Source organism: Telopea speciosissima, chromosome 3 (assembly GCF_018873765.1).
Source record: "Telopea speciosissima isolate NSW1024214 ecotype Mountain lineage chromosome 3, Tspe_v1, whole genome shotgun sequence".
In the NCBI taxonomy this organism is placed as follows: Eukaryota; Viridiplantae; Streptophyta; class Magnoliopsida; order Proteales; family Proteaceae; genus Telopea; species Telopea speciosissima.
The window spans coordinates 21,664,534-21,685,962 of NC_057918.1; the positions used below are offsets into that span (position 1 = coordinate 21,664,534).

The 21,429-nt window shown below is 38.5% G+C and overlaps 1 protein-coding gene across 2 annotated transcripts in view; it reads left to right on the forward strand.

The window, feature by feature from the left end:
• The first annotated feature begins 1,470 nt into the window (after positions 1-1,470).
• Positions 1,471-21,429, forward strand: part of LOC122655965 (embryogenesis-associated protein EMB8) — a 28,504-nt gene continuing 8,545 nt past the window's right edge. The window contains exons 1-7 of one of the 2 annotated variants that reach the window (XM_043850362.1): positions 1,474-1,916; positions 2,010-2,099; positions 5,012-5,073; positions 10,185-10,285; positions 14,149-14,238; positions 14,777-14,899; positions 21,128-21,205. In XM_043850362.1, the coding sequence (XP_043706297.1) occupies positions 1,654-1,916; positions 2,010-2,099; positions 5,012-5,073; positions 10,185-10,285; positions 14,149-14,238; positions 14,777-14,899; positions 21,128-21,205 (807 nt within the window). In that variant the 5' untranslated portion in view covers positions 1,474-1,653. Of the gene's footprint in view, positions 1,917-2,009; positions 2,100-5,011; positions 5,074-10,184; positions 10,286-14,148; positions 14,239-14,776; positions 14,900-21,127; positions 21,206-21,429 lie in introns of both variants that reach the window. The other variant, XM_043850363.1, reaches the window with a different exon arrangement.

The following is a 21,429-nucleotide window of genomic DNA, read 5'->3' on the forward strand; positions in this document are numbered from 1 at the left end:
ATATGCCTCGATTATCCATGGCTAGAATATCATCTGGTCAGTATTATTACCTCTGTCAGTAGCATATGTAATCTCTATATAGTATATAGAATCTCAACCAATTGTTACTAAACTTTGTCCAATTTAATATTTTCAGATGCTGGTGTATAGCTTTAATTGTGGAACTTAGCTAGGTCTCTTATTGTATTCCACCCAAGCGTATCTATGTATAACATGGGCAAGAGATCGTTGTTTGGTTGTGTAGCGCCTGTACCAACATAGGGGTCAATGAGAGTGCATGCAAGGAGCATTAATATATACAAATGTGATTTTTTTAAAAAATTTCATGGGAGGCAAGATAGTACTTTCACGCATTCCTATGTTTGGCATAGGAATCAAAATGCTACCTACATTCGCTTGAGAGAACTAAAATTTTTTCTCTATTCCAGAAAAGTTCTCCATACCATTTTCCACAAAGTGATCTCCCTTTGTCTTTCTAAGGTTTTCTATACAAAGACAATATATAGGAAACCCTAGAAACCCTTGTCCCTACACAACTACAACTTTACTCACGTACATGTAATGGACCCAAAATCTGATTTAGTTACAAATACAAAATAGGGAAAAAGTTCTCTGTCCGGGATTGTAGCCTACGCCAACACTTCCATGAGTCTATCTCTCTCCTCCCTATGTGAAAAGACATCTCTACCCCCTTGTTTTAAGGAGGAGAGAGATAGACACATGGGAATGCTGGCGTAGGCCACACTCCCATATAGAAAACTGCTTCCCTACAAAATAATAATAATTATGTAGAACCATAGAATACAAGACACACCTAATCATAATAATTTTCAGCTTGGCTTGTATTCTACAAGTCATCCTCAAGAAGGACGGTGTTATTGTCGATTCTGCAAACTCCAACATTGACTTGTTTGCCATACCCAACCGGCATGACCAACATCCGCACTCGGGTGTCCTTTACTATCTGCCATACCTAAAACGGTATGGTTCGCACTTCCACCTTGGGGTGTCCCGTAAAGCTCACTGTCGCACAATATAAAATGACTCTACCTCTCTTATTGTTGTAGTCTACTCTAAGAGACCATTGTTACTCACCACATCATAAGCAAAAGACACCTGTTTCTTTCCAGACTTGTATTCGTTCATTGCTTGAACGGTTGAACCATTTGGAGTCTATGTCATCCACTTGTACATCTTAAGTGAATTTCAACAGTATTTTCATCTGTTTCAACACTCCTTGCAAGTATGTATAAATTCCTAATAAATCAATCATTGCATCATAACCATGGCCATTCTAGAGGAGGGAGGTTGGAGGAACGGGTGTTGAGAAAAAAGGGCTCATACAGTCATACATAATACATTTCTCCAAATAAATATAAAATATGTGGCTTACGTTTACGTTGAGCGGTTAGGCGGATTCGGATCTCCTCAACGGCTCTTATTCATTTCGATAGTTCGTAGAAAACGACACATCTCCAAATTAAAAACATTTTTTCTTACATCTTCTTCACCCATTATCTTCGCTCCAAAGTCTCTTCTTCTTCGCTCATCCATTCAATCCATTTTTCAATAGTGAAGTTGAGAAAAAAAATGGTCTACTAAGAAATCTAGCAATTCAGGTCTTCGGGCATTTTGTTTTCGTCATTTCTAGCGATGATCATGGATTCCTTGAACACAGCAGAGACCTCTGTTTCAGCGTTGCAGCATCTTTGGAAAGCACTTTCGCTGATTCCTATTTCGAATTATGTCTTTGGGTGCATTCTGTTGTTTCTTATTTTCCTCTATAACTTCTTAGAGTTTCATCTGATTACTGATATTATGAAAGGATTGAGAGGAGATCCTGTGTCTTTGACGTTCAATCCAAGCTCGGAAATCTACGAGGGTGTAGCTTCCAAGTGCAAGATTCTTCATGGGAGGTGACTTCCAAATAAATACAAAAAGTTACGTATAGATTATTTTTTCTGTTTTATTTCGATTTGATATACTTGTTAAGAATTTCGATTGTGCAGGTATTTGGCTACTCCATGGCTTTCAAGTCCTCATTTTCAGACTGTCTTTCTAAACTTCCATGGCAGGCCTCCAGTTTTCACCTACCGAAGGTGAGCAGTCAAATTTGTATATTGAATCTTTATTTTTGTTCTCAGCTGTGTGGGCTTCATATATATTTGATAAAGTAAAGGTAGTTGGTTTTGTTATTCCTTCTTCCATAATATTTTAATTTTCCTTAATTGTGTTCTTTTCTCTAATGGGATTGTAGTTCTCAGACAAGCTGTTTGCAACTTTGGCTGATTGATGCTTTCTGGTGTGATCAGTTTTGTGGTTAACTTGTTTCTTTTGCTTGGGATGAATACATGTTCTTAAAAATGTCTTGAAGCATCTTGCTAAAATTTGCAGTTCAAGCTAGAAACTGTGGGACATTTTTCCCTTGAAGTTGGCAGTATTCTGTTTCTTACTTAGAAGTGGAATCTAGGAAAAGTAACCATTGACTTTGGTGCAAATCCTGCACCTTTTCCTTCTAATCACTAACTGCTTCCCTAATTTACCTTTGAAAATAAATAAATAAAGAAGAGAACTCTGTACTTGACCATTCTTTAGGAGATAAAGTTGTCACAGTAATGGTCGATGTTGGTGTGAAAGCTTCAGCTTGGTTGAACTTCAATGTGTTCACACACTTTGGTCTATTAATGTTAGGATTTAAGTCAATTTGAAGAGGAATCTACGAAAGGAGACCATTGACATGGGTGCAAAACAAATGAATCTGCTAACTCGTCACAAACTGAAAGAGGAGCTATGCGAACCAATAACAATATGTTTTGTTAACACAAACACCAAGAAACATGAAGAAAACCAAAAACAGAGGAAAGATAACACAGAGATTTAACATGGTTCACACACCAATATGATGTGCTACATCAACGGGCGAAGCTCAAGATGATTCACTATGTGATAATAGAAATACAGCGGAGTCTCAAGAACACCCAAAGGTCACTACAAGGACTCTCCACAGGAACCCTAACTCAAAAAAACCCCAAATCTCGTTTGTTTCACTTGCTTACACAACAAGATGATAAAACATATAAATACTCCTTTAAGTCGGGTCGATCCATCGGGTTGGGCCGTACCGCACTGCAGGGATTTGTCCCCACACCCCCAAACAAGGCCTCACAAAAAGAACTTCCTTTCGGATCGCCGCCAAAAATGTCAGAGCAGGGCAATCTTCGAAACAGGTAGAAGAATTTGAGACACACATAACATGTTTACATGAGTTTTGGCATCCAAACTTCCAAAAAAATTCACCAAGGGACTTTTAGGATAGCTAGCCAATAGAACAAGGATGCTTTGATTATTAATGACCATATTCTCTATACAATGCTTATCAGAAAATCTGGTTTCCCCCACCCCTCCCCCAAATACTTGAGCAGTTGAGCATGATGCAAGAGGGAGCATGTAGCCAATTTCCAACTCCAAACATCAAGAAAAAAAAAAAAACCAAAACCAATCATCATCGCATGTGGCCTCACTTGGGTGCCAAAAAAAACTTGTGTCCTGCACTATGTTGGAACAGGCATTTAATAAATGTTTACATATTCATCCCTAGAAAGGAATAGACATGTGGAGAAGCAACAGTGCATTACTTTTAAGAGTTCTTTGTGATGCAGGTTCATTATAGATATTGACTTATTTCTTTAGAAATAGGCCTAGGGTTGGGTTATATACATGTTGGGCCTTTGTTCCCAAGGGTTTTCTATGTATTAGGCCACTTTAATGAGCCTAAACTAGGGGTACATAGGTTGCATACGGGATTAGCCCAATACTTAGTTTATTTTTATGTTTTCTAATTGAACTGGTTCAAATTGGTTGCATCCAATTGGTTCAATTTAAGTGATCATGTGACTTGGTTAAGTGGTCATGTGATGTAAGTTGGGCTAGATTAGGACTTTATAAGTCCAGCCATGTTTTGAGTCTATTTCCTTTAGTATTTTAGTTTTCTAGTCAATTTAAATTACCTAATAGGTTAGGGATAGGATTAGGCCATTCCTTTTTAGTGTCAAAGTCTATTTTTGAGTCTTCTATATAAGTTTGTAAGGGAGGTCAACATTGGACACGAATTTGATTAATGAAAAAAGCTTTTGCTTGTTGGCTGCCATTGTTGCTGCTCCTGTGCTCCTTGTGAGTGTGCATCCTTGTGGTTCTATCAAGGTGGAAAGGGACTGGTGGAATCCGGTTGACTCCTTATGCCGTGACGGCTGGGAGGATCTTCTTCAATTCGAAGGTGGTTCTATCCTTCACATCTGTTCAAGCTGCTGCCAGTGGAATCTCCAGTGAGTTTGATACCCAATTTATTCTTCTAACCCTCTAATCCTTTCCCCCAATTGATCCCCTTTATTTTTGGTTTGAATCCCATAAACCCTAACTCCATTAAAGCTCAAAACCTGCAACTCAATTCTGTCCAGAATTGTAGAATTTTAAAACTCATCCAAACCCTAACCTTTTTATACCATATTGACCCCCTAGACCTGCCCATTAATGCCCTATAAACCCCTTTCCCAATATCCAACCCAAACCCTAGGAATTGACCTAAATCCTAGTGCTGTCCATTCGAACCAGCAGTCCCTTTTGTTATTTGATCCGGTTGTTTGGCTCTTAGTAGGTCTCCTACCTATCTAGGACTACATTACTCTGTGCTTGATAAAAAAGTGGTCGTGAGTTGCATGTCATCATAGATAGGTTTTGAACAACTTGAAAGCGGCAAAATATATTGACAGTTGTAGCAACTGGTCTATTGGATGTTTTTCACTTTCAGTTAAATAATTACATATTATCTTTCTGTCACATAATGAATCAGGTAGAATAATCCTAATCGAACTTCTGGTGGCCAATGTTTTCCATAGAGCTGTTTGTTTGTGATATGGCTTCTAGTCAGCAGAGGTTCTTGCTGTGGGATTTGATATATTTCTGCTTCAGATTTGCAATCCATGGTTCCTATGTAACACACAATATTGATTCTCAGGCAGATTTTCCATACATCTGATGGTGGAACTATTGCTTTGGACTGGCTGCTGCATTCTGATGGTACGTCGTGAAAATTTCCTTCTATTTTTAAATTAAGTGGATCGGTGGATGTTTGCCTGTCCAATGGAATTGGTATTGCAGAGGCCATTCTTTTTCCCCAGTGATAATCATTATTATCCAAGTGAAATTTTATGCTTATGCAAAATCTGGACATTCTTTGGTTGTCCATCTTTGCTTTTGTTTTTTGTAAGATGTTAAACCTTATTGGCAATTTTAAATCAGTGGGTGCACTATGATGTTCTTTCTCAAATTGTTCCTAGGATACTATCGTTCTTATCCCTTTCCTTTTTCTGTACTATGGGTGATTGCAATTCCATTTATTCTCAATTATTTGATTGCATTTTAGTCTAATCTTAAAAAATTGGAAATTTTTCATAGAATATACACTTGTATATCTAGATATTACTTTCCAATACATGTGGTGTCTTCTCAAGTGCATTGCTTATGTGATGCAACCTCCTGTTACGGGTAGCAATTGATACTTTAGCACAATTTAAGGATTTGGTTAAGTGACTCCCAAAGAGGATGTTAGCGGCAAAGTTGGGAACATGGAGAGCAAACTCAAGAGATATAGAAGAGGTAACTTGCACACTACCTTTACCAGAGATAGAGTAAAGTGAACCATCAACAACTCTAACCTTATCCTATCGGAGCAGACAAAATTGAGTCATAACACTGAGACATACCAGTCATGTGATTAGTAACTCTAGAATCAATAACCCAAGAGGAGGAAGGTACTGAGGGAGTAGTCCGCAAAGCTGAGGCCGAAGAATCGGACATGGTCGTTGTAGTAGAGGAACCACCCAATTGTGACATAACACGTCGAAAAACTGCAAGATCTTCCCTTGTGAGGGAACAACTGTCCACCTGTATGTCAGAGGGATTTCACGTGGACTCTGGTTCAATAATCACAGTATGTGCTCTAGCTCCCCTCTCCTACCACCTCGTATACCAGTAGGAGTAAGTCTATAGGGATAGCCATGGAGTAAGTCTAGGTTTGCCACAATGGTCACATTTGAGTCTATCTCTGTCATCTCCACGGCTTGTACTGTGGCCTCTTCTACCACCACGCCAACTCCTCTATGAACTAGAGACAAGAGCAGATGTCTCAAGAGATGGTGCATTTTCCATGGCCACTCTTCTAGCTTCTTCACTTTGTAAATAGCCACACACTTCATCTAAGGATGGTGTTGTGTATGTCTTGTATTCCAAGGATCCGAGTGCGATGCGGATCTGACCCGACCCGACATATTTTGTGGCGTGACCTGAAGACGAAATAACTTGTATCTTCATTTTTGCTTAGTGAAATTTGCCGTTGCTCTTCCCGTGGACGTAGGTTTCTCGAGAAACCGAACCACGTAAATCTGTTTGTGTTTGCGATTGTCTTGCTTGTTGCTTTCTTCGATCTCATATTTGGCCATCTTGTGCGATTGTGTTCTAACAGATGTAAGATGGAAGAGGTGATTGGCCCAAAATTTGCATCCGGATTAGTTCATATTCCGGGTCTAGCCCCCCAAGGAGAATCAAGATCCGCTCCATCTCAAATGTTCTATAGACCTTTGCCTCATTCTTAGGATTGGATAGCTAGAGGTCCCTATAGTGATCATACTCCTCTGAGAGACCAACAATTGTGTTATAATACTCAGAGATAGTCTGGCCTCCCTGCTTAATTGTGATAACCTTTTGGAGGAGTTGGTAGACCTTAGCCGAGTCGCCAACTCGGTCAAAAGTCTTAGAAATGCTATCCCAAATATCCTTGGCTGTCTCCTTTGCATAAATCTCCTACCAATCTCAGGTTTTATAGAAGAACTCAACCAGGTCATAACAGTTGAGTTCTCCATCTACTATTTCTGATAGTTTAGATCACTTGAATGAGGAGTCTTTATGGTATCAGTAATGTAACCTAATTTCCCCCAACTTCGTAGAGATAGCTTCACGGAGTGAGCCCAATCCAGATAGTTGGTGTTGTCCAACTTAACAATGGAGATCTGGGTGTTGGGATTTTCAAAGGCGATCAGATTGGGGCTGGCACTATTTGAACTTCCAGCTGAGGCTTCCATAGGTCCACTGACCGGACATTATGTGAGAACACACTTGGAAAGCTAGTTGGATACCCAAACCAGATGGGAAGTACACACTCTCCTCATGCACACACTCCTTGATACTCACAGAAAAAACTCCTGCAGGTAAATAAGCCACAAAACTTGGAGAAACTTGAACCAAAAAAACCTTTCAAGATGTGGGTTCATCCTATTACAACTTACAAGTCCTGAATAGGATAACTCACCAACAAGTAGCACTTTATTGCATCAAACATAGCATTCAAGATGAAGGAACAACAAAGAAGACAGAATCTGGCGTTACTGTGTAATATTGGGAAAACAAGTTGCAAACTTGCAACTTCTGTGACCGAGGCCATGGGGGGGGGGGTTGAAAGGGGACCCTTGGGTGACTCTGATAAGCCCGCTCTCACCTTCAACAGATCCTTGAGGAGAGAGAAAAAAAGCTGACACTACAGGGCTGGCGATGACCCTCTTTTGGCTTCCTTGCTCATAAATCTGATTTTACAGCTTCAAATCTTCATCAATGTGTCTTCTAGTTGATGGGTGAACAGCTTAAACAAATTTACATGGTGTAGCCTCTATTTGAGCCTTCTACTCTTCTAGGGTTCCATAAAAAGAGGCACACTGGAGAGACGAGTTGTTGGTCAACTCTCAAACCAGCTCTATTACCAAGTTCAAAGTAATAAAGGGAGTAAGATGAGAGAAGAGAAGAGAATAAGATGGGAGAGAAAATAGAGTGCGTGATATTAACTAGCTTGTCAATAATATATAGAATTACGCGAATGTCCCCCACACTAACATAAAGAGTACCTAGGGAGGTAAAAAAGGAGAAATACAAGCTTATAACAAAGTATAGCCAGTACTCATAATAACCTTACTACATGAACTCTAACACATAATTGGTCTGATAGCCAAGGTTTAAAGTATCGGTATCGGGTATCGTATTGGAAGGGTGATTTTAAGAGATGCATCGTATAATATCGGAGAGACTCAGCATATGCTAAGGATAACATGGAAATGACCAAAAAAATATGGATTCTATGTAAATTCTTAGGATACATGAACAATATTGGAAGCATAAACAGTATAAATAAGTAAGATGTAAAATATATCATGTATGAAAAGGAGAATAAAGTATGACGAGACAAGTGCATCCAATTGATTATGTATAAAGGATGAGTTTTCTTACATGTGCTAATACCAAAAAATGTCAGTCTCATTTTGGGGAGGATTTAGGGTTAGATGCATATATCATTGTGAAAAATACCTAGTTTGATGCAATCATTCAAATTTTTTTCCCACTACTTTAATGATCCATTGCAAAAAAAAAAAAAAAAAAAAAAAACCCTCTAAAAATCAATATTTGAGCAAAAAATTCAAAGTTTGATAGATAAATGTTCTTGCATAAATCTGGTTTTGATCCTTGATGATAGGCTGTTTAATCCCCAAATGATAATGTTATAAACACTATTAGAGTCGCTTTCTCCAGTAGAAGCAAGGAATCAAGGTTTTTTTTTGCCAAAAAAAAAAAAGAAGAGAAAATAAATAGACTTTATTAGAATGCCTCACAGGAGCTCTCGGTTAGTGTTTTGCAGTCACGGATATTATTCTTTAGTTTATATGAGATGTATCGGGTGTTTATCGATAGGTATTGACAATGTATCAACCATGTTGGGTCTCATATAGACCTGATACAGTTGATACATCTTTTAGGTATCGTATCGGTACCTTAACGATACAATTCGTATCGGCAGATACAGTAGGATACTTAAAACCTTGCTGATAGCTTTGATACCATGTTGAAATGTCCAACCCAAAGGCTTAAGCTGTTAGGTGGAGAGGGCCCAACTGGTTATGAAGTCATTTAAGGTTCTAAAGTTTTGCAATGTTGGATTTTTCCTAACATGATAAGCAGAATTTGAATGGCTAATTTTTGAGTAAATTCAGTGGTAGGTTATGAACATCTGTATCTTGTAAGAATTCCGTAGCCTTGAGGATTAAAGACTGAAGCTATTTGAAAAATGAAAGGAAAACAATAGAGAACTCTGGACCGACAACGAGGAAAAGATCCCAGATGTTCTGGACATTTGATAGTATTAATTTAAAGGGTCTGTAACTAAATTCGCAATAACAGTAACTCTACATTTCAAGAGGACAAAAAGATCATTTGTACTAAATAGACTTATTGAATGCATTTTAAATAGCTTACTAACTAATTTTAATTTTTCTGATTCCCTTGTGGGCTGTGGCTTCAGCCTTCTATCTTTTTACAATTCACCTCTAGGGTTAGTCTTTCTTAAGCCTTGAAGTCAGTCAGCATATGATGGCTCTTAATTGCTTTGACCAAGACAGTGACCTATTTTAATTTTCATGAGACAGTTTATGATGCATGTCTTACTAGGATAAGCACAACCTGTATGGGTGTCATGATGGTTTTATTTTGCCATTCGGTTTTGTATGTAATGTTTCTGAGATATTGATTGTATTCTCCATAGATGGTTGGTTATCTTCTATCTTTGAAGGATATGATGATTGAATTTCCATTGCGAATTTCTTCTATACTGATGTTTAAAACAAAAGTAATTTATCTTAAGATACACGGGGATGTTTCCTTTGACCAATGTGGGGATGGAATCTCATAATTCATGTCCATATCTTGAAGTTTATCATAGAATTGATTGGGATCTTTGTTTATACACACCGATTTATCTTTATTTCTTTACTCATAATTAGAACTTCTGTTTGTGATTAGTAGCTTTTTCAGGTCTCTGGTGCTTATGGAGAAAAGCATGTACTTTGCAGATTTGAAATGATGTCCTTAATCTGTTTCTCTCTCTTTTTTTAACCTACAAATATTTTAGCACCTCTTTGCCAGTTGTTTGGTAGTTTTATGTGATGGTTGGTTTAGAACATTGGAGTATCTGTGAATTAACCTCCCCCCCCCCCCCCCTTTATACCGAACACTGTCTCTCAGAAGCTTCATAGCATTGCTATTGTGAATGTAACCAAGTTACATATGCTTTAATTTTGTGTCTTCGTACTTCACAGTTTCAACCGGAGCTTTCCATATGAATAATACCATCTCTAAAGATGATGCAACCCCTATTGTGGTAGTGATTCCTGGCTTAACAAGCGATTCTTCATCACCTGTAAGTCTTGTATTTCACATTATTAGCCCTTTCCATGATTTTGTCACCAAGAGGGTTTGCTGCTTCTAGGATTTGCATTTCATGGATACAACTTGTTATGTTAGCAGATCAAGACTCTGGTTTACTCAACCATATCAAGGGATGGTTTTTTTTTGGGTGAATAAAATAATTAAATTACTAAAGGAGAACAAGATTACAAGAGCCCCTTAGGGGCAGCAACAAAAACAGACAGCACCAAACCAAGCCCACAGCTAAGGGGGGCCTGGGTCAACAAAGAAAACAGAAGGGAGACCCCAGGATACGACAATGAGCCTGTTCCTTGGGGTGTCAAGGCAAGAAGAGGGAGGGGCTGACGACAATTTCGCTTTAATTTAAAAAAAAATGGAATCCCAAATCTGTTGATAAGACAGAGAGTTGGAGGTCTTTCCTGATATTCCGCTCCATCCAAATATGATTGGTAGTAGCACAAAAAGCCATATTCCCAACCGTGTCACAGATAGAGGAGCCTGCAAATGTCATATTAATCTAAATCCACTCACAAGAGAAGGGGAGAATTCTTCTAGGGGCTGGCCAGCATTTGGATAAAATGCCTTTCCAAATGGCAGCCGAGGTAGGACAGCCGAAAAAGAGGTGATCAGAGTCTTCCACATTGTTCCAACAGAGACAGCACAAGGGAGAGACTGAGTTCTGGCGATGGCGAAGGAAAGCCTGGGTTGGAAGGCAGTTGGTGAAGACCCTCCAGGCCATGAAGCAATGGCGGGGAATATGATGATTGAACCAAAGAAGCTTCCTCCAAGTAACCAATTGACCTTTCTGACGAATAAGATCCCACGCTGCTTTAGAGGAGAACGAACTTGAGGTGTTCGTCGACCAAGTAATACAATCCTCCCTTCCCACAGGTCTTCTAGAGATGGAGTGGAGGTCATTTCAGATACTGTTGAGCAAAGGAGCCGTGGAAGGGGGGGGGGGAGCCCAGCCAGCCTGATCCAAGATGTCAGCCACCAAAGAGAGCCGATGGAGACGCAATGCATAAATGAGTCTAGGGGAGACAGAGTGGAGGAGGACCCACCTTGGATGCCAGTGATCAAGCCTAAGAAAAGAAGAAAGTCCATCCCCAATCTGAGAACAGATAACCTGATGCACCAGGTGGCGAGTAGCTAGGATCTTGCACCAAACCCAAGAAGCATCTGAAGAGGGCAATGCGGTCCAAATGGAGTCCTAACGAAGGGGACCCGAGTAAATCCAGTCAACCCAGATGCTTTTCTTTTTTGTAACAATTTTCCAAATTAGCTTGATGATGCCAACCGAGTTCACTTCCTTGATTCTTTTAATACCCTAACCACCTTCCTTCTTTGGGAGACAAACAACAGCCCAACTAAGAGGATGAGGAAATCTTGAAGATTCGGTACCCTTCCAAAGAAAGGCAGACAAGGGAGATTCCACTGATTTGATAGTGGATCGAGGGAGACCATATATGCCAGACCAATATTTGTAGGAAGACTCCAAAACTGATCTGATGAGAACCAGCCTGCCAGGGATGGTTTGACTTAGCTGTATAACTTAATATTTTTTAGAAAAATCTAGAGATTCTCATTTGGTTTCTTCGATACCTGGAATACCACTAGAGAAGTTCTGTAACTCTTTAAGCTCTTCAAAGCATTGTTCTGTACTGAAAGAACCGATTTAAATTCTACAGGATGGCGAAGGAAAAAAAATAAATGACATAAGCTCTTATGCAGTTGAACTGAGTAGTATTCTGAGGTTTCTAGTCCATATAGAGTTGATATTCACCTAGTTTTGTTTGAGATTGTAGATTTAAACATGTGGTTTTATGAACTTTACAAACTTTTCTTATTTGACTCGTAATCCTGCAAATTTTATTATATATTAACAAAATTGACCAAATTCTTTACATGCAGGACCAAAATGAAAAAGAAGGGGATAAAATATTCCTACAGAGAAAGAAAAGAAAGGGGAAAAAGTTTTGGGCTAGGTATTTGTTGCCATGAGACTGCCTTCTTCGATGGCTTGAGTCTTCCCATACAAAATCTATATAGAAGAGCCATGAAAGAACTACATAATAATCTGCAACAGTCAACAGCTCTGTAAAAACGCTGAACATAGGTCGTGCCTATAAACAAGAGCCAGAGGTGCAGAATCCAGCCCTACATGATAATCTATGTGAACTCTAAATGCATAAACTAACAGATAACCAAGACCAAGTCTGTGTGAAATAGATTTCCACCCCCCACCCCTAAAAACCAGTACCCACAACTAACTGCTCTGAGCGTCACAATCTTAAATAACAAGACCTAAGAAGATGTGCATAAGACCCTGTAACAACCTCAGCAGGACTGAAGATCCTATCCTCAATTTGAAACATTTAGTGGGGATATTTTCCTCTCTTTCCTTCGAGTAGTCAAAGCTCCTTTCCACTGATTCGCTGCATTGATCATTGCACCTATTTAACTATCCAGCTACACCTTTACTGGTTCCCCTTTTACACTGTAATTTCGCTCTCAAACTGACGCCGTTCTATATTCCTTCAAGGCAGAACATGTTGCTCTATTCCTATCCTTCTTTTCTAACCTACTGAAGGAAGCATGAGCTGGCCTAAATATCCAGTAAAACATATCCCTATTTTTTTTCGTCAGTTTTTTTCCCCTCCCTCCACCTCTCAGTTGATCATTTGTAAATTCCAACCTGGATCCATCTCCAAGGCTGTAATTCTTCAAGTTCTTAAGCTTTGGGTTCAACTAATGCTGTGCCCTCTTCTTCATCAGCATCAAAATCTTCTTTAGTCTCCTAACTAGACACCCATTTCTGCTGATTCCTGGGTATGCCTGTTTGATGTCCTAGAGCAGGTACGGATGACAAGTCTCAATTCCATCCTGTGGTGCATGTTGCTAGGGGTTCAGAATATCCCAGCCTGTGACTAACATTCACTGTAATCTTCATTCAGGTAATGGATGTCCGACATGGCAAGCAATATTTGATGGTTATTCTAGGTGGTGTACTTGTTGTAATATGGGGTTCAAGGGTATAATTGTGCATAGGGTTTTATCTTTTGTTGCCCTAGAGGCTTTAATGTCTTTGTACTTCATATCTTATTATTATAAATAAAGAGTGGGCTGTGTCTGTCAGACACAAGTCACAATTCCCAAATCTAACAGTACTGTAGTATAATTAATGTAAGGATATTATTATCATTTCCAAAGTTATGGGTGTACTTGGTTATGAGCCATCTAAAGGGGTAATAAAACTAATTTTCTGCTTAATTACATATAAAAATAAGATGGAGAGTGATATTATAAGCTATAACTCTCACATTGCGTAGTACATTAAATCTGTATGGTATTGACAGGGGCATATAGAGGGTTGGCCAATGTGATATGTACTATTGATGTGCTTGGGTATTAGCTTCAGAAGTTTGAAAAAATCTAATTACTAAATTCCTATTACACCGAAATGTAAGTAAAGAAAATTGTAAGAACCTTAAAAATTAAACTCTATTTAAAGAGTTTAATGTTCAGTGTCAAATTTATTTCAGGTTCATAATCTATACAGGCTAGTAGTCATTCACATCATTAATAACCTTTGGATCTCAAATTTAAAGAACATGCTAAATAATAAATACCTATACCAAAATTTAAAGAAATAAAGTTATGAAAACCTTAACAAATGTAGACTGAAATGACTTGGCCATGAATTTTTTGGAATAACAACTCTTTCTTTTTTAGCTGACTCAGATCAAAGCTCATGGCTCCCTTGCTATTTTATTGCGTTTAAGTAGACAGTTGAACATTAAAACTATTTGTTCTAGTTGGCTGCTGACTGTTTCAACATTGTGATAAATATTGCAGTATCTAAAGCATCTTGTTTTCAAGATGGCAAAACGCGGATGGAATGTTGTTGTTGGCAACCATCGTGGACTTGGTGGCATTTCAGTTACTGTAAGTTTCTTTATATTTGAAACTCTTGCTATTACTAAAATTTTAACTTGTTGAGGTCAAATTTCCCTAAAGCGCTACAAGTTGGCCTCCACTGTTATATGTTGCTGAGTATTTTCTTATTGTAGGATTCCTCCGGAACACTACCAACCAAGTAAATGATGGATTCATTTTAATGAATCATCAGTTCATTGTACCCCAGAATTTTTTTTTTGGTGTTCATCAGAAAATACATATTGATTTGTCAACCTGATAAACTCTTGCACCAAATTATGCAGTTTTTTTTTTTTTGAGGGTTAGTGATGCACTAATACATGAATATCAGTGAATCTGAATTATGGTTTCTGGTTCAGTTATTATTATTATTAGAATTATATCACTGGTATTATTATTGTTGTTGTCTTTAATACTACCACTACCATTATTGTTATTATTGTGGTATTATTATTCTTATAGTTAACCAACAGAGTATCTTGTAGTCTGCAAATTTTCTCATCTAATTTTATGATTAATATGAAGTCTCTGTACATGTTTTGGACAGTCTGATTGCTTCTACAATGCGGGGTGGACAGAGGATGTACGCAAAGTTATTGACTATCTTCATCGAGAATATCCACAAGCTCCTCTATTTGCTGTTGGAACGAGTATTGGTGCCAATATTTTGGTATTATTTATATATATATAGGCTAAATGCATCTTAACAATTAGTAGATTTATGAGGGTAATATTATTAATTGCTAATATTTTAAAAGATTATGTTATTCCTTATTTTAAAAAAATATTTAAATTTATGTATAAAACCTTATATTATGAGTTATATATAGGCTAAATGCATCTTAACAATTAGTAGATTTATGAGGGTAATATTATTAATTGCTAATATTTTAAAAGATTATGTTATTCCTTATTTTAAAAAAATATTTAAATTTATATAATATATATATAGGCTAAATGCATCTTAACAATTAGTAGATTTATGAGGGTAATATTATTAATTGCTAATATTTTAAAAGATTATGTTATTCCTTATTTTAAAAAAATATTTAAATTTATATATAAAACCTTATATTGTGAGTTATATCTATCATTTATATAAATTTAAATATTTTTTTAAAATAAGGAATAACATAATCTTTTAAAATATTAGCAATTAATAATATTACCCTCATAAATCTACTAATTGTTAAGATGCATTTAGCCTATGTAAATTCTATAGATAATTTGGTGTGGTAGTTTTCTGTTGAACTGAAATCTTAGCTATAAATTTACAAGAATTGCAAGAAATTTTGAAATGTTCAAGTTAATTTTCCAGCACTGGGCTACCATCTTTTGGATTTATATCCCCTTGTTACAGACATCAGTTAATTCTTGAAAAGGCAGTTCTTCTATGCTGATTTGATTTGATTCTGAAACTGTTTCGTGCTACCTTTCTTCTTTCTAAAATGCATAACTTGTTGGCTTGCTGAAATGTTTCTTGTCTACATGTGTCCAAGTTGTGACAAATTAGAAAAGTAAAACCAGGACCTGCGAAAAGAGAGAAAGAAAGTGTGAGGAGAAGCCCAGCTCACAGTTAGACTAAGTGATCTAACTGTTACCTCTACCATATGTTTATAATAAAAAGCATAATGAGCAAATTACAATAAAGGTCATGTTAAGTATAAAAATTCTTTACCAAAAAAATGTTAAGTATAAAACATGACCAAAGTACCCCTGTTGGCTTAATAACCCACGAAAAAAAACAATAGCATGGCTAAACATCACAATGACTAGTTAACTGTCTCCACAGTTACTAAACATCATCATCACTTAATTTCAACACTCCCCCTCAAGCTGGAGCATAAATATCACCCATGCCCTGCTTGGAACATCCTTAAAAAAATAGGTCGAAACTGATCCTTTGTAATAGGAATAATCAGTCAGTTTTTGGAGACGCCCAAACGGGCCCATTGGGAGCAGCTTGTTGAATTTTGTGGTATCATAAAGGTGCTCCAGGAAAGGGTCTTATATATAGACTTAACAGAAATGCTGATCTTGTTGGACACTCTAACACTGATTGGGCTGGTGCTGAAGGTGATAGGAGATCTACTCCTGGTTATTATACCTTTGTTGGTGGAAATATTCGGATTTTTATCTGCTCCATTACTGCCATGCTCCATTTTGCTCAATTACATTCTTAGATTGCCGACACCTGGCATATTAAAATCCTACGGTCAGATTTAGAGGATGACATTTATTCATCCAACACTAACCTAACCCGAGTTACCCCTTCTCTCTCCTCTCTCACTCCTCCCTCCCCCCCTCTCTCTCTCTGCTGCGACTCTCCAAAAACGACGAGCAGCTCCGGCGGAAGCTTTCTCGAGGGCATATCAAAGCCCTACAAATCGTGGGCGCAGAGATTTGGGAGGAAGAAACATGAACGGAATAAAACAAGAGCCCTTCTGATAAAAATCCGAGACAGAGCTTTTTAAGAGTTTTGAGAGACTTATTAGAGAAACTCGGACAGGCGTCACTCAGCAGCCCTGAAGTTTCCATTTTGCTTTGTCTTCTTCTTCCTCCCAAGTCTCACCTTTGCAGAGGCCTCAATAAAATAAGTCATTTGCCCATTATTCTCTCTCTTTCTCTCTCTTTCTGTTCAGGTATTTCCATCAAAGAACACAAAGCAAATAAAATCAAACCTCTCATTTCTATCTTTCTCTTACACTCTTCTTTTCTGCTTTTTATTTCAGTCAACTCTTCGACTTTGTTTTTCAATGTCATACGATCTTTTTCTCTTAGATGGCTCTTTCTTTCGACGCCCTACCTTAGATATCATCTCTTCCGATGTCGACTTCCCTCTTTTGCCTTTCTCACTGCTCATTGCCCACTGAAATCCTCCATGGTTTCTCTGACGGCCAACCAAACGGCTCTCATCAATTCTCAAAACTGAACTATGCTCTTGGTTAATCTCTTCTCTTGTTCTCCACCCAGCCAAAAATTGAGTTACTTGTTGCTTGAGCCAACGACCAGGCTCAATCTCAACCTACCAAACTCAATTCTGCTGATGGGCTTACATGTTTGTTTGCTTTGGATATAGACACACTTGGGTTGATGTCAGAAGGTTGTTATGTGAATCTTGAATCTTCTCTTCTTCCTGAAGGACCCAACTGGAATGTTTCAAAGGAGCTTCAGCAGCCAATCTCTTGACCAAAGACCCGGTTTTTTCGTACCATCCTCGCATCCGTACTTTAATGGAGTCCCCAAATTTCCCATATCAAGTTGTGGTTCCACCTGAGAACACTAACTGCAACGTGCCCATGCGGACGGTCTACAACACAGGCGATTTACATGTTAGAACAACCACCCGTCCCTGCTTTCTTTCTCTGCCTTCTTTCCTGTATTTATGTTATATATTGGGCTCTAATGGTTTATTTTCTTTAATTGGGTCTTTTAGAGAATCACACGAACACATTTGAATCACGGATTTTCTTCCAACCTGTTAGTTGTATATAGCACAATCACGGAGGAAAACCAACTTCAAAGTAGGAAGGTATAGCCCAGAAGAGAGGAAACAGAGAATTCATAGGTACAGAAGCAAGCACACACAGAGAAATTTCAACAAGACAATAAAGATAAAAAAATGAGAGCCCTCGGGAGAGTTTCCGCTGGAGCTGCTCGTCATTTTTGGAGAGTCGCAGTAGAGAGAGAGAGAGAGAGGGGGGGGAGGGAGGAGTGAGAGAGGAGAGAGAAGGGGTAACTCGGGTTAGGTTAGTGTTGGGTGAATAAATGTCATCTTCTAAATCTGACCGTAGGATTTTAATATGCCATGTGTCGGCAATCTAAGTATGTAATTGAGCAAAATGGAGCATGTCAGTAATGGAGCAGATAAAAATCCGAAATATTCTAACTTGAAGGAGTAAAAAACAAACCACAGTCACAAGGTTTAGTGTTGTAGCTGAGTATAGAGCTATGACTCATACTACAGCTGAATTGATGTGGGTGAAGTTTTCTCTGCAGGATCGTGGTTTCCTATTACCAATCCTACTGATATGTTTTGTGATAACCCAGAAGAGAGGAAACAGAGAATTCATAGGTACAGAAGCAAGCGCACACAGAGAAATTTCAACAAGACAATAAAGATAAAAAAATGAGAGCCCTCGGGAGAGTTTCCGTCGGAGCTGCTCGTCGTTTTTGGAGAGTCGCAGTAGAGAGAGAGAGAGAGAGGGGGGGAGGGAGAAGTGAGAGAGGAGAGAGAAGGGGTAACTCGGGTTAGGTTAGTGTTGGGTGAATAAATGTCATCTTCTAAATCTGACCGTAGGATTTTAATATGCCATGTGTCGGCAATCTAATTATGTAATTGAGCAAAATGGAGCATGTCAGTAATGGAGCAGATAAAAATCCGAAATATTCTAACTTGAAGGAGTAAAAAACAAACCACAGTCACAAGGTTTAGTGTTGTAGCTGAGTATAGAGCTATGACTCATCCTACAGCTGAATTGATGTGGGTGAAGTTTTCTCTTCAGGATTGTGGTTTCCTATTACCAATCCTACTGATATGTTTTGTGATAACTAGACAACTATTTATATTTTCAGCAATCCTGTTCCAAACAAATGTTCAGAGATTCCCTACATTTCACGACAATATCCCTTCCATACAGAGCCTGACAGCCGCTGTTGCGGATGTTAAGGATGTTTCTCTTATTCCAGTTTTACCTTTTGTTGAAGGAAGAAGAAGTAACATCCACCCTCTGGAATCCAGCTTCACCTGTGCTTTACAAACCAACCTAGAGAGCGTCCCTTCCCCCCCCCCCCCCCGCCCCACACACACCCGCCCCCCAAAAAAAATCGCAACCATTTTATGGTCCACAAATTGAACCCAGTTGGCGGTTCAGCTGCAAGGAGACTTGCAAGTTGCAGCAAAGGATCTAATTTAGTTCTCAAATCTTTTAAAAACCACAGTAAATGAGAGTATGGGTCAGTTCTAAAATCCTCTGCTCGAAGATTTCCTTCACAAGATGGCGCACTGGTTGAAAAAATACTCTCCTTTCTAGCATCCACTGCCATATTTTTCGGCCATAATGTTTCCTTGCTCTTGAGAGTGGCTTTTTTATGCAAAATGCCAAAGGTTAGATCCATTTCCAATCCATCGCTCTTGGGACATTGCAAACATGGGACATGTCCTCTCCTCCCAGATCCTGATTAAAGCATAACTTGCACCGGTTTAGGGCCCTTTTTTATGCTTTCTTGCTCTTATTGCCAAATTTTCAGTTCTTTGCCAGTTTCTGCTCCTGTTTTTTAAGCCAAGGTGGATTGACTGCATCCTAGGTGTTACTTGGTTTTCGCTAACCCTCGGCGATTATTACTGATTTGTAGATCAGTTTCCCATAACCTCTTTCATTTCCTTTTCTGTCTTCCCCTCTACATCTAATACTTGAAATTGAACCAGATTAACTAGCTAACGTGGTCGGTGTGTTGTATGCAGTAAAAGCCATCATGTTCACCGATAAGGACCTTCCGACTGAAGGGACTAGTCACACCAAGGCTCTGCACATTACCGTGGATTGCAATGGGAACAGGATTCCACAAGTCTTGGTTGACAACGGTTCTGCCCTCAGGCAGGCTAGCCACCCAAGGAAATAGATAGATCTGAATTATGGTCTTCCCAAGAGTATATTGAAGTAGGAGGGGATATCAATAACTTAGAACTCAACCCTAAATTGAACTGGTCCCACAGTGATATCTGTGGCTAGTATGCCGATGATATTCCTCCTCGTATTATCATACGCTCTCACTCCTTGTGTAGAGGGTCGAAGATTGTTGGGATCAAACCCCAAACCTCTTTCATTTCCTTTTCTGTCTTCCCCTCTACATCTAATACTCATCCCAAAAATTTGCTAGATTCTTACATTATATTAAGACAGCGGTTTGGTGGACAGGAAACCACGGGAAAAAACGCTGGGTGGGCACCTAGTTCTGCCATGTGGTAGATCAGGTGGGGCTGAAATTTTATGGACAGGAAGACCCAAAGGTCCCCTGCTCACATGTCAAGTTTCAACCCAATCAGACTTGTTCAAGGGGCAAAACAAAGCAGGGAAAAATCCAGGATAACCAAGAGAGTGCACGAAACTACAAGGGGGGGGTGTCTATAGGAATACAAGGGAGCACATGCCATTAGATGGGAGGCTACAAGATTAAGTTTGAAGGTGGACTTTGACACGTGGCTGACCATTTCCTAAATATCCAACGATCAGAATTGCCACATCACTTTTTCACATGGCTAAACAGATGTGCCCACCACCAATTTTGTCTGTGGGTTTCCGACCTCAAAAAAAATTTCACCTTATATTAAATTAGTATTTATATTTTACTCTTTTTTTTTTTTGTAGCATAAGAATAGGTACTTTCTATATGATCCCACTGCCCAATTTCCAAGCAGTAGTTGTTCATCCTGGCTTTCTCTCGATTTTCGCCTCTGATGCTGATTCAAAAAATTTTGAGAGATCAACTGCATCTCAAAAGAACCCAAGGAGGTTACTGATATTGTTTTAGGGGCAGAAGTCCTTGGGAGTTCCTAGTTATTGAGATTATATTATTCTTGTATTAGTTTCTATCTTCATTTGTATGTGTTGATGTCTCGACAGATATGCACATTTGAGTCATAGATAGAGCTTTGGCATCAGACTTGCGTACTTGATTGATGGATTGAGGATTATTTTCTCAGAAATCCATCCTGATTTTGCGACACACTTATTTCCAAGTTGATATTATACGTTCCAAATTTAACTGTTTGTATTAAAAATGCACTTATTTGTTATATGAAATCTCTAAACTATTACATGTGTAGCCCTTGCACCCATTGCAGTTCTTAGATTCTGTCTGACTATCTTTGAAAATTGAATTGGATTACTACTTTCAGGTAAAATATCTTGGAGAAGATGGGGATAATATTCCCATTGCAGGGGCCGTGGCCATTTGTTCTCCTTGGGATCTCTTGGTTAGTGTCAATATGTAGCTTATCATTAAGTAACAAGTTCTTCACTCTTTTTATTTGGAGAAAGGATTTCACTTTTCAATTGATTTTTGTTTAATTAGTTGCAAACTTTCTTTTACCTCTTCAGTATCTAGCTATTGGTATCCAAATGTCTTGAATTTTTTTTTTTTAAAATTCTATAATTTAGTCCGTTTACATTTAGGGAGACAGAGTCTTACCTAAGCCCA